The sequence below is a fragment of the Carlito syrichta genome, unplaced genomic scaffold (genome assembly GCF_000164805.1).
Source record: "Carlito syrichta isolate Samal-C Ts95f unplaced genomic scaffold, Tarsius_syrichta-2.0.1 Scaffold136360, whole genome shotgun sequence".
Classification (NCBI taxonomy): Eukaryota; Metazoa; Chordata; class Mammalia; order Primates; family Tarsiidae; genus Carlito; species Carlito syrichta.
Window position 1 is genome coordinate 45,376 of NW_007080456.1, and position 13,349 is coordinate 58,724.

Here is a 13,349-nt window from a genome sequence, read left to right on the forward strand (position 1 = left end):
GCATTTCAACGGTGCAAATGGTCTGTGCATCCATATTTTGATTTGCGGTAGCAAGAAAACCCAGACTTTATGTATGACTGATGAACGGGCAGCGGCAGAAGCAGGTGTGTTCTGTGAATAAACCTGTTATTTGGAATCGTGTCTGTGATCAGCAGGGAACCAAACATGTCTACACTCTGTTGGTGACCTTTGTTACCTTTGCTTTTTAGGTGAAGCCAAAAATCTTCCCTCTTACCCGGGGCCAAACAAGATGAGAGATTGCTACTGCACGGTGAACCTGGACCAAGAGGAGGTTTTCAGGACCAAGATTGTGGAGAAGTCTCTCTGGTAATGTCCTCGCACCTTCCTTGGCACCAGGGCGTCTTCTCTATGGAGAGTTGTCCTGAGTGTGCGCGCCGTCTCGCCACTTGCCGCGTCGCTAGGCCTGGGGAGGCCGACACACGCATGAGGGCTGTGGCTGGCAGGACAGCCAGCGGCCGAGCTTCTGTCCTGGTGGCTAGTGGTCACCAAGCGCCCGCGTCCAGGACTCTGAGCCACGCGGAACAGAAGGGCATCTCCTGTCCGTTTCCCTCTTAGACGCATGGGAGCGTGTTTTGATTGGAGATGGGCTGGGAAGCAGACATTGCAATGGAAGGCCCCTGATGAGGGCTTCCGAGAAGGGAAGTGCTGAGAAAGCCACGTCTCTGTCCTCTAAACGTTCCCAGAGTCGCACATCAGGGGGGCATTAGCTGCGGGAGTGGACCTGAGCAGTGCTGACTGATGTGATTTGAGGAGGTGAGGGGTCGGGCAGGAAGAGCCGGCTCTCACAGTGGGGGTGTCTCTAGACCCCAGCTTTGGCGTGTGAGGGCAGGGATGCCTCTCTAGCAAGCGGGGCACCAACCCCGGAACCTGGCGTGTGGTGTGCTTGCCGGACGGAGTGACAGTGCCTGGGGCCACAGCCGCTTACAGGGGGAGGGAGGAGCCAGAGAAGGGAGGCGGGAAACAGCAAATGCGAACCACCCGGTGGGGTCGGTGGCAGTCCCCTGGAGGCTGGAGGAGGGAGGCTGGGGAGGGCTGCATCCTCAGTGACTGTCCTCAGGGGCTGTCCCCTGGGCTGTTCTGGCGTCCTGAGGGGCTGTGGATGGGGCCGCCTGGGGATCCCAGGAGACATCCTGTGCAGCGGTGCCTCCGCCCTCGGGCGTAGGACGGCGAGTGTGGCTTCTTCGCGAGGGCTGCTGTGGCTCTGAGGGCTTTCCCGGCAGACGGATTATAGCCTCGCACATGGCTACTTCCAAGAGGGAGCAAACAACGCGTGTTCTGAAGACTTGGCTTTTAGACGACTGTGGCGGGTCCCCTGCCCGAGAGGCCGAGGCATGCCCGCCGCCTTCTTTCTGGGCTGTCACCGGCGGGAGGGGGCAGGGGAGGGGGCGCCCCTGGGAGGGCAGCTGTGTGAAGTCCTGGGGCCGAGGACCTCGAGCTCGATGCCGCCTCTGTGCACGTGCTGGGTCCTTTGAAGTAGTTTGTCCGGGAGCCTGAAGACTGAGGGGCGTGGCCAGGCACCCCAATGCCTTGCGGGAATTGCGGGAATGTCTCGTGGGGCTGCTGAAGGCGGCTGGGTCTCCCTAAGGAGGGTGGGAAGGGTGTCTCCACACTCTCGGAAGTTACTCCGAAGCCTCTCTGGAGATAGATCCTTCCACGTTCGAATAGCCTAGTGGCCGAGGCCCGTGGGTTATAAAACTGGAGGCTTCCTGGCAGTCTCTGAAAAACCAGGCTTGCCCCAGGCCTGCGGAACCAGACTCCATGGGGAGGGGGTCTGTTGGGGAGCCTTTCTGTTGGCCAAGGCTGAGAAACGGGGGCCCGGTGTCTTCCAAATATTTCAGACCAGTTTAGAAATAGAAATCATGGTTGCAGGCCGGGTGCAGTGACCCCCTCTTGTAATCCCAGCACTTTGGGAGGCTGAGGTGGGAGGGCTGCTTGAGCCCAGGAGTTCGAGACCAGCTTGGGCAAGACAGTGATGCCTCATCTCTGCAAGAATTCAGCAATTAGCTGGGTGCGATACTGTAGTCCCAGCTACTCAGGAGGCTGGGGCGGGAGGACCGCTTGAGCCCAGCAGTCTGAGGCCACAGTGAGCTGTGATTGAGCCACTGCACTCCAGCTTGGGCCCCAGAGTGAGATGCTGTCTCAACGACAAAAAGTAATAAAAAATAAAAAAAGTTAAACCGACAGCAAAGAAAGAGAAGCCCACACAGATTGGTTCCAAGAACTCAAAAACCGTGGCTCACGTGGGGGCCGTTTAGTGCCGAGGCAGACACCCCTCTTCAGATTGGGGGCCGTGCAAGCTGGCACCCCGCAAGCCCTACCGTCCGGCGTGAGGGTGGAGGTAGACACACTCACCCCACACAAGAGGTTAGCAAGGAAGACGACTCGGCACGATACCTGGCTCTCACGCGTGTACAGCCCGAGTCCACGCTGCGCTGTCCATGCGGGTGGGTGAGGGTGCTCCTGGGTTTGCGGCTTGTCCATCCACCGTGATGGACGTCGGACCACAGATGCTGCCCCACACCGGGCTGAGCCGCGGCCTCCCCTGAGGAGTTCCGGTGCCCCCGTGCTCCATGGTGGCGCCCATGCCGGAGCTGGATCTCTGGGCCTCCCCGGCTCCCAGGTGCTTCCATCACCAGCGAGACCTGGCCGTTCGTGGGGCAGAGTCACTGCAGAGAAGGAGAAAGCCCAGGTCTGCATCCCGAACTCAAAGCGCCCGAGGGTGTTCTCTGGCTGCGAATTGCAGCCTGGCAGGAGGGTGGCCAGAACCGGCACGGCCCCACCCCAGGGCACCGCTGGAACCCCCACAGAGCTGGTGGGGGCAGCATCTGTGGGTGTGGGTTGCCTTCCACCTGCTGGGCCGATGCTGGCCCGACTCAGCTTGAACCTGCAGATGGAATGTGGGAGGAAGGTGGGGCAGAGAGCGGCCTGTCCTCTTCCGCCTTCACGGAGGCTGTGGACCTGGGTCCGCTCATAGGCCCGTCCCGGGTGTCCCCGTGTACAGTACCGTTGGGGGTGTGCTGACTCCAGAGCGGCTCCATCAATTGCCGCACTGGGACGCAGGGACGGTGTCCTCCTCTTTTCCCACTCCTCTGTGTTTTCTGACGTGGGGAAGTGGAGGTTGCGAGAGCATCCGTCACAGGCTAAGGTTAAGAACGCACTGGGGGGACACACTTGCGAGAGCAAGCCCTGTCTCCCTGGCCTTGTCCTTTCTCCAAGAAGGTGACCTTGGGCGAAGTTTCTGCCCTACTAGGAAGATAGTTTCCTGATGCCAAGTGACTTCTTTTTGACTTCTTGGAGCAACAACTTTCAATCGTGTAAATGGCAGTCCATTATCTGTTTACTTGTTTATCGAAACTAAAGGGCTCCTTGACATTGGACTGGCAGGGCTGGGGGCTCGGGCAGCAGCTTCCCACCCTGTGCACTTTCAGACTTGTCTGAAAGTGTCCCGGGACCTCCTGGGAGGGGCCACCACCTGTTTCTGAACAGAGGAGCTGGATCCCCTCCTGGCCAGGGCCCTTTCACACTCAGATAAGCGGTCAGCTGGGAAGGGAAGGCAGCGTCCTGGAGGAAGGCACCCTGCTCTCCAGCCAAAGGAGCGTCTCTGTGTCGCACACACAGCAGAGCGCAGCCCCTGTATGCTGGGTTCATGTAGCCCTTGCAAGAATGGGCAGGGTCGGGGACTTTTCCTCCTGTCGTCCCTGTGAGTGACTGGCAGGCTGTCCTACCTCAGGGCTCATCCTCCTCTGGCTGCCTCTCCCCCAAATCCCGTATCTACAGAGCCAGCTTTCAGGTTGGGTGAGAGGCTGACCCGCACCCCTGAGATGGGACGGAGGCTTTGCCCACAGTAAGGCCCCGGGCCCCTCCTTCTGCAAAGCTGCCCTACTTCCTTTGCAGGGTTTCATTGGGGGCCACCCGGCCCCAACAGGAAGAAGCCCGCCGGCCCAGCTGGTTTCTGCGCCTTCTCGCCTCCACCCAGAGGCTGCCGCGGTCTGGAGCTCTGCTCCGAGAGTTTGGCTATGCTCTGTCTAGTGACAAAGCTGCGTTTGTAGGAAGAAGCTTCCTGGGAAAAAACCGTTAGTGCCTCCCAATGGCCAGCATACACAGGCCTAAGTGTCAAGGCGGTCAGGCGTTCTGAGTAGCGGAATTATGGGAGGCTTTTGTTCTTTTGTTTGCATGTGTTTTTACATGAAATTGGGAGTGAAAAAGTCAAAAGAAGACAAAGACAAGAGCGAGTGAAGGGGCGCTGGTTCGACAAGGGCTACCATGGGCGTCATCGGAGACCCTCGAGTGGGCTGTTCCCGCCGGCAGCCTCGGGCTTTTCTGAACGAAGATCCCGCCCACACGGACACGGTTGGCATTTGCGGGAGCCGCTGGGCCAAAGATATGAAGTTTCTTTCTGTTCATCCTGAAAGATGAAAATTGCCCAGAGAATAGTACTTTTGTGTGGTCGAGATGACCGAAACAAGAAATAGCTCCACAGTTTCAAAGCTTTGGGGGAGGGAAGAAGTCAGCTGGGGCTCAAAACTGAAAGGGGCGGGAGGAAGTTGGTGGTTGTGGAGACAGACTTCATTCCCTCCGTGGCTTTTGATGAAAACCCCGTTGGCTTAGGAAACACTGACTTTGGAGTCAAGAGACTGCTAGCAGTCACACAGTCCCTCTGGTCGTTTGCTTTTCCTTCTGATTTCTCATTAAAGCTTGCAGAAAAGTCGGTGTGACGCAAGTGGAGGCCTCAGTAAGGCCAAGACCCTTCCAGATCTGCTGGAGAGGGGGTCCGTCCTCTCAGTCCTTGGTGGTCCAGGTGGGGCTCTGTCCTGTTGGTCCTAGGCACTCCAGGTGAGGGATCTGTTCTCCGAGTCCTGGGTTCTCCAGGGGAGGGATCCGTCCTCTCATTCCTGAGGTTTCTCCAGGGGAGGGATCCGTCCTCTCAGTCTGTGGTGCCTAGACAGGGACTCTGTCCTCAAAGTCCTGGGTGGTCCAGGAGGCGGATCCATGTTCACATTTTTGATGTTTCTGAGACGTCCTGGGTTTGGGTTTATGGTGGCTGAAATGGGGAAACTGAGTCTGTTTCTTTTCTTGGCAGATTTTGGGTCCCGAGGTGACCTCCTGATTGGGCTCCCAGGTTGCTTTGATGATGTTAAGAACCTGCCATGTGACTTGGGGCCGTGTGTGTCCTTGGGGAGGAGGCAGGAGAAGCCCAGGAAGCGGCAACCATTGCTGCCGCGACCATGAGGGAGGCGGCGGTCGGCAGCTCAGACGGAAGAGTGCTCGCCGGTGGGCAGGGTAGGGGGGCCAGCAGTGGCCCTTGGTGGGCGTGGTCCCAGGTGATGGGTGTAGGGTGTCCCAGGGCTCTGGCACAGCTGCTGGCCAGAGGGCACAGGCGTTGTGGGGTCTCTGTGTCCCTCCACACGGGGCTGAGTGCTCTGGGTGTCTGTGGGTCCCATGCGAGGGAGGCATTGGCATGCCGACCTCGGCGGCTCTTTCCTGCCAGACCTCACGGAACAGGATCTAATCTCCGGGGCGTCTGCCTCCCTCCAGCACCAAACACCCGCCTGAGCTCTGGCAGGGCCCATCTGACCAGGACTGTCTTTGTGGGAAGAGCCCCAGCCGTTGCGTCCCTAGAATAGAGCATGCCGGCAAGGGATATCTGCTCTTTCTGATCGCCAGTTGGGACAGCTGTTTCCACAGGCGAGCCTCGGGAAGAGGATTCTTTTGGCTAGCCTCTGCAAGTCGGATTCCTAAGGTCCTCGTGTGTTTCCGTCGTCCTTGTTCCCAGAGGAGGGCTGGCTATGGTGTTTCATGCCAGCCCACACTTGTCCCTGCTGGCCACCTTTCGGTGCACAAGGGAAGTGGGGAGGAGGGGACTTTCCGGGCGCCCACCTGGTGGTGGCTGGTGCGCCCCAGGCGGACAAAGAAGTCTTTTGCCCACCCCATGCTGCCTTTTCTTTGGCCTGATGCCTCCAGTTTCTGGGGGAAGGGGCATCCGTTTACATATGTCATTTAGCTTAGAGTATGTCATCTTCGTAATCTGAAAATGGTTTATGTTCACAGCCTCTGAAGTGAGTTGTTTTCTTAAACTTAGGGGCCGATGACTGCCATGAGGTTGCTGTGAGTCTTCGGGCTGCGTGTGAGGCTGGGCCACTTCCCCGTTGCCATTTGGTGGTGGCCGGGTCTCAGAAGACCAGGGCGGACTTGGAAGTCCTAGGCTCCTTGTGGGACGCCAGGGGCTGTGGGTCCCCTGGGTGGTTCATGGTCTGACGGCGCCCCTCGACCCAGGCAGCTCTGCCTGTCCATCCCCGGTCCTGTCACGTCCCCCTCCAGGGTCCAGTCTTCCATGTGGAGTGTCTGACTGCGTCAGAGTCCCCGACCTGTCCCCCACAGGGTTCCCTGAGCCACGTGGAGTGTCTGGGTCCGAGTCCTGGGTCCTGTCCTGTCCCCCTCCAGTGTCCCCTCATCCATGGGGTGTGTCTGCATCAAAGTCCTGGGTCCTGTCCTGCCTCCTCCTCACCCTGTGTCAAAACAGGGTGTGTCTCTCACCTTTGTAGGAACGTCTGCTTGGGAGCTTGTATTCCCCTCGCACTGAGCACCTGCTGCGTGCTCGGCTGGCTAGGGCTCCCCAGCCGGTTGGCTGCAGGGCTCCTGGTCCCCCGGCATGGCTGGGCCGCCCCTGGGGTCTGGGCTGGGGTCCTTGAGCAGGGCGGGATCGGGGCCCACCGGTCTCTCCTCCTCCTGGCGAGCCTGGCTGGCCCCACTCCTTCTCACCCCAGCCCCTTCCTCTCTAACACCCCCTTCCTCTGTCGGGCCTTCTGCAAGGCATGGAGTTCGGCTCGTTTCCGGTGCCACAAGGGACCCCGTGTCCGGCTCTGTGGTTCTCCCAAGAGGCGTGTCTCCGTCGCTCTATATGTTGTGCCAGCCTGAAGAAACGCAGTCAGGCTTCCTTTGCTGTAAGGAGTGTGACTTCTGATCTGGGGACGGGGTGGGGGCCACAGAGCCAGAGGGGTTCGCAGCAGAGCCGGAAGCTGCAGCACCAGCGTCCCGGGAGCCACACAGGGGCCGGGCTGCGTCCGCCGCCTGCCTCGCCCGAGAGAGGGTGGGTCTGGTCGGTGCCCTTGTGCAGATGGGGAGACTGAGTCTGGAGAGGCCTTTGCAGCTGTGAGTTCACCGCGATCCATCGCGTTTCTCCCCCAACCTGTGCTTGGTGGGAAGACTCAGCCCGTCTGCCCACGTTTCACACACAGACCCACCCCCTCCTGGGGCCCAGGTGTGGTGCCCGGCCTCCTGCTGAAGCCCGTGGTGCTGTGGCTCGACCCCAGGTGCCCTCCTGCCCTCAGGCCTCCCGTCCCTTGGGGGCGACAGAGCCACCTTGCCTCATGGAGTTGCCCCGTCCTTGGGGCGTCCAGGAGTGAGTTCTGGGCCGGGCGCGAGTGTGGCGCCGGATTAGATCCCCTCTGCCAAGCACCTCAGTTCTGGTGGTGCAGCCCCACCTCTGCTCCCTGTCCGGACGGATGGCCCGGCAACGTCCGTGGTGTTGGGAGCAGACGCAGGGCTGTGTGACAGGGCACAAAGCCAGGAAGCCAGCGCGCCTCTGTCCTCATGGTCACAAGGCGCGGGCAGCCTCGGTGCGGGCTGGGGCGGTGCCCACCTCACCAGACTCAAGAAGTCAGGGGTTTCCCTGCAGTGGGGCCGTGCTGGCCCGTCCCGGCCGAGCCCCTTCCCTCTGGTCTGGCAGGAGGAGCTCGGTTCACAGGGTTTCCCTGCCAAAGCCGCTGCTTAAAGACTGACTCTGTTTTCTGCAGGAGAGTCTCCCTCTTTTTGCAACACTTGATTCTTGAAACCTCATGTGCGCTTCTTCCGGTCACGGGAAGGAGCGCCCGGCACAACCGGCCTGAAGCTCATGCGACAGTGTGCCTCGATTTCCTCCTGCCATGTAGTGGGACCTAGGGCAGGCCAAGTCCCCTCAGGCACATTGTCTTAAGGCTGCAGTGGGGGCCCCAGGCTGGGCATACATCGCATCTGGCTGTGCTGACCTCAGCCTGAGACAAAGTCCAGCCTATCCGCGGGACACACCGGGGTCAAGCTGCCCCTGGGAGGGGAGCGTCCGGCAGCCGTGTGGCCCCTTTGGGTCCATCAGAAAGAAGATTTTGTCCGGCACAGGCCACTGAGAAGGATGGGGGATGGGAGGACCGTCCTAGTGCTCGGCAGTTTTGTTTTCTTTTGGAAAGGCGCCTCAACGCCGCTGCCCCGGAGAGACACGTGCAGACCCTCCTGTTCACAAAAGGACAGTGGTCACCGGACCCAGGACACCAAGGTGTTCTCTGTGGCCCAGGGCTGTGCGCATGGGGTGCAGTGCGGGGTGGAGGGAGACAGTCCTTGCCTCTTCCTGTCCTCAGGGAATGTATTCACGTTCTAAGTACTTATACCTATAATATGTAAATATAATAGGTAGGGGAGGGATGGGAGCCCCTGCAGCAATGGGGCACTTGCCACTTTCCTCAGGCTCCAGAGTCAACGCTGTGGCCACTTCCCACTGGCCGCTCACTGTGGGTCCCGTGTCAGGCTGGGACGACGTGGGTTCTGGCCCTTGTGCCCGTGGCTGATGTGGTCCAGGCTGACGTGGCTGCTCCGGCCGGCCCTGGGTGGCGTGTCTGTCTGTGGGTGCCCCTTTCAGAACTGGCCAGTCCCCCGTCCGTACTCACCCGCTGGTGACAGAATTAACACATTGTGGCGCTTCCAGTGGAAAAAAAACATTGTGAATTAGTGATTTGTCTTCTAATTTGCAGCACACGTTCAGAAGTTCCCAGTGAGTTAATATTCTGAGCATGAGAAAAACATGAAAAGATGAGTGTTCTAATAGAAAATGGGCTGTGGACAGTCCAGGAGAAAATGAAATTTAAAACTGCCCATAAACATATGCTAGCTATTCAACCTCACCAGTGATTTAAGCATTTCTAGTTGAAGCAGGTTTGAGTTTTTTGTTGTTGTCGCTGTTGCCATCCATTTAGCAAAGTTTAAAAACATCGATACAACTCAAGTGTCGTGGGGCGTGAACTGGCCTGACCCTCCTGAGGGTTCTGTGGCTTTCCATTCCCAAAGCCTTCCAACAGCGAATATTCTTCCTCCAGGCAGTCCACCTGCAGGAATACACTCTGTGGAAATAACTGGACAACGGCGCAGGTACCCAGATATCCAGCTGACCACCAGTGTCAGCTGGTGGGTTTAGAGGTTAGGGTCGATCACACAGGTGCTGGGGGCTTTAGAGGGTTAGGGTCAATCACACAGGTACTGGGGGGCCACTGACATCACATCTGGCCACTTGGGAGGCAGTCCATGGCACGGTGTGAAAGGAAAAAGCAGACAAGCCCCCTTTTATTTTAGAAAGATGCATCTGTGTTTATTTTATCTCTTCTGTATGTAAAACAAATATTTGCTATTTTAATATTATATTTACAGATTATAGGTATAAGTACTTAGAATGTGAATACATTTATATTTTATATGTTTTAAATATATAAAGTTTATTTTATTCTGTTTCATATCTTCATTTTATTTTATTTTATTTTTTGAGGTGGGGGGGTCTCACTCTGTCGCCCAGGCTGGAGTGCAGTGGCACGATCACAGCTCACCACCGCTTCGACCTTCTGGGCTCGGGGCATCCTCCTGCCTCAGCCTCCTGTGTAGCTGGGACTACAGCATGTGCCCCCATGCCCTGCTGATTTTTTGATTTGTTTTGTTGAGTCAAGGTCCTACGATATTGCTTAGGCTGGCCTTGAATTCCTGAGCTCAAGCAATCCCCGTGCCTCTGCCTCCCAAGGTGCTGGGATTAGAGGTGTGAGGCACCGCCTTTTGATATCTTTAGAATCCAAAACTTTAGGAGGATGTATTCTAGAATGTTAATTCTAGATTTTGCTTTCTGATGTTTTTGCGTATTTAAAACTTGGGGTTTTTAAAAACAGCTTCATTGAGGCATAATTCACTTACCATACAATCCACCCATTTCAGATGAACGATTCAGTGGTTTTTAGTATATTCGCAGTGTTGTGCAACCATTGCCGCAATCAACTCTAGAGCGTTTTTGTCTCCCCAGGAAGAAACCCTTGCCCCTTGACTCTCGCCACTTCCTGCCGGCGCCTCCGCCACCCCTGGTGGCCTCTGCTCTGCGTTCCGCCTCTGTGGATCCTGCCTGTTCTGGGCTGTTCATACAGAAGGACTCACAGAACGTGCAGCCTTTGGCCTCTGGCTTCTCCCACTGAGCACCACGTTCTCCAGGCTCATCGGGTCATGGTGTGTGTCGGGCTCCGCGCCCGTTGACAGCTGGATGCTGTGTGTTTGTCGGGTGGGCCACGTCTTGTGTGTCTACTCATTAGTTGCTGGCTATTGGCTTTGTGTTGTTTTCTTTCGCTCTCTGGCGGCTATGACTCATGCTGTCTGTGAGCATGCACATTTGGTTTCTGTAAGGCCCTCTGTTTCCATTTCTCTTGCGCATACGCGTGGGAGTGGGACTGCCGGGCCACGCAGCGACTCCATGTCTGGCGTTTTGAGGAACCGCCAGACAGCTTCCACGGCGGCTGCACCCTCTCACTTTCCCACAAGCCTGTCTCAGGGCTGGCTTCTCCACACTTGCTGTGCTCCGTCTTTTGGATGACAGCCATACAGTGCAAGCCCCCACTAAATGGATTTTCACTCTCAAAGCAAAGCCATTTCTTGCCTTTAATTAAAATGAAAGGAAGCGTTCCTTCCTATGAATGTGTTCCTCTTTCAAGGCAAACAAAATTCAGATCATAAAGGAGTCAAAAAACAGAGAAATTCTAGACGTATGTGTGTTAATTGTGAATCAACTCACCGTGAAGAATCAGGTCTCACTGGGATGTATATGCCAGTTTGGGATGTTTGGGCACAGCTCATAGTGGGAGTGTGCCCGCAGCCCCCTGATGTGGTCCAGGACGGCGCCATGCGCCAACCCTGCCTTTGGTGCCAGCTTTAGTCTGGGGTCCTCGCCACGCCCCGAGCCGGAGCCGTCCTCCCCACCAGACCCCGTGGGGCAGGCTGCAGGTGGTGTCCAGATTTCCCCGCCAAGTCTGAGTCGGAGGTCCACATGCAGCGAGCAGGAAGCTGCCCATGACGGCTGGAGCCCAGCGGCGGTGCCATCAGCAGAGTGCCAGATGTGCGTTAGAGAGGACCGCCGTGGGTTAGGCACTGGGTGTGCGGCACGTGCGTGTGGCATGTGCTTGCTGCTGGCATCCTCACCCCACTGTGCCTCACCACATGCCAGACACGTGTCAGACATGCATCACACACGCATTGTACAAGAACTGGACCTGACCAGTGCCCCGGGCGAGGCAGGCACAGACCTGTGTAAGGCCCACAGCTGGCATGCTGTGGTGAGGGCAGGAGCTGGAAGGAGAGCCGGGGCCCTGGTTCTCGGGGCTGTGCCAGGAGCCAGCCAAGGGAGGGGACCCTGAGACACGGCTGCTCAGGGCGGGATCTGGCACATTCACATGCCACTGCTCTGTGCAACTGCCTCAGCGTTGACGTCCCTGAGCGTTGGCACGGGAGTGGGGGAAAGAGGCCATTTTGTAGTTAAAAGAACCCAAATGCTCCATGAATTAATATTGCCTGTCCATGTGCGCCTGCCAGTAGCTCCTTGTGGTCGTTCGTGGCTTGTGTCTCAGCGCCCGAGGCCGCCTTGTTTTACAGTGCATGTCTGGGTCCACACTCGCCCATGCTTCTTTCTTTGGATTAATGGTGGATGGTGGTTTTTCCTGCAGGTAGGGATGACACCTTCTCCGGAGCGGGTCAGGCCCTGCCCGGAGGCGTTTACAGCCAGAATATGGGAGAATGTGTGCTCCCTCTAAAATCAGAGCATCTCCTGGCAGCCGTGATCATGCACAGGTGGGGCATGGGCTTTGCTCCTTGTGGCAAAAGCAGTGCACCGGGGGGGGCTTGTACGTGCCAGTTGTATATTTGCATACGCATGGGCCCCTGTGCCCATGGAAACACACGAGCATGTGCCTACGGACAAAACCATGCCTATGGGCACACGCATGCACGCGCAAACACACGCTTGCATGCCTGTGGCACGCACGCCTCCGTAGGCGCACACACACACTCACCATGCACACGTTGGACACACTGCACACACATGCACACATGCACACGTGCCTTACTCCTTCTCTGATGCTGGAATTTCTCCTCTGGTTTCAGAAGGCTTCCCTGGAGGTTTTGCCAGGACCACAAGGTCTTTACGGTTCTTAGTCGCCGAGGATGGTTAGGACCCGCGAGGACACACCTCTGCCTCTCATGGGAGGAGTGGGCTGTGGCCCTGAAGGCCCACTGAGTGTTTCTCCCCTGGGACCCGTGACGCCAGACCCTGTGGTGCCCGGATGGAGCGCTACAAATGCAGGCGAACCAGAGCAAGGCTCATCAGCGCAAAAAGGCCACACATGACAGTAGGCTGAAAGGAAATGCGATTTTCTAGGAGGCGTTTGCTAGGCTGGGAAGCCTGCTGGTGAAAGTATGCAGGTGTTCTGTTTTCGTTGAAAGAGTAAATGACGTTTCTTGTGTTTACATGGATACTTCTCTGTATCCCACATGCTCAGAACCGTGGAAGCATTCAAGGTCTTTCTGAAGATTTTGTTCTCGTCACAAATAAATGGTTTTCTAAGTAAGCTTTACCCAGGCCCTGATCCAGTTATACAAACTGTGGAATCAGTGAAATCCACACAAAAGTGTCTGCCATGAAGGCCGGTTTGCAGAGGCAGGGTGGGTGGCTCCGGGTCTCCAGGTCTCCAGGCCTCTCCCTCCAGCAGCCTGGGGGCAGCCGCGATCGCCCAGCCCAGTCCTGGCCGGAGCATCGTCTGTGCCTCCCAGTTTAATCTGCATCCCCTGATGGCTAGTGATGTGGAGCTTTTTCATATGTGGTTGGCTACTTGTCTTCTTGGGTGATATGTCTGTTCAAATCTTGTGCCCATTTCAAAGTTGAATTATTTGTCATCTTTTTATCGAGTTGTAGGAGTTCTTTATTCGTTCTGGATGCAAGTCCAGATCTGAATGCAACCCTTTATTCAATAGCTGAGTTGCAAATGTTTTTCTCAGGCTGTCTCTTCACTTTCTCCCTGGTACTTCTGAAGCATAAGCTTTTTCGTTTTCAGTTTTGATGAAGTCTGCTTAATCACCCTTTTTTTAGCAGTTGGACTTTGGGTGTCATATGAAGGAATCTCACCTAGCTCCAGGGTCCAGATTAGTTCCTGTTCTTCTGAGAGCCTGACGGTTCCAGCCTCGCATGCAGGCGTGAGGTCTTCTTGGGTTCGTCTGTAGGTGTGGTCGGGGTCAGG

At 56.9% G+C, this 13,349-nt stretch overlaps 1 protein-coding gene across 1 annotated transcript in view; it reads left to right on the forward strand.

Moving 5' to 3' along the window:
• The first annotated feature begins 211 nt into the window (after window positions 1-211).
• The window catches only part of RASA3 (RAS p21 protein activator 3), a 66,932-nt gene continuing 53,794 nt past the window's right edge, over window positions 212-13,349 (forward strand). The window contains exon 1 of the mRNA XM_021708406.1: window positions 212-327. Within this exon, the coding sequence (XP_021564081.1) occupies window positions 251-327 (77 nt within the window). The 5' untranslated portion in view covers window positions 212-250. The remainder of the gene's footprint in view (window positions 328-13,349) is intronic.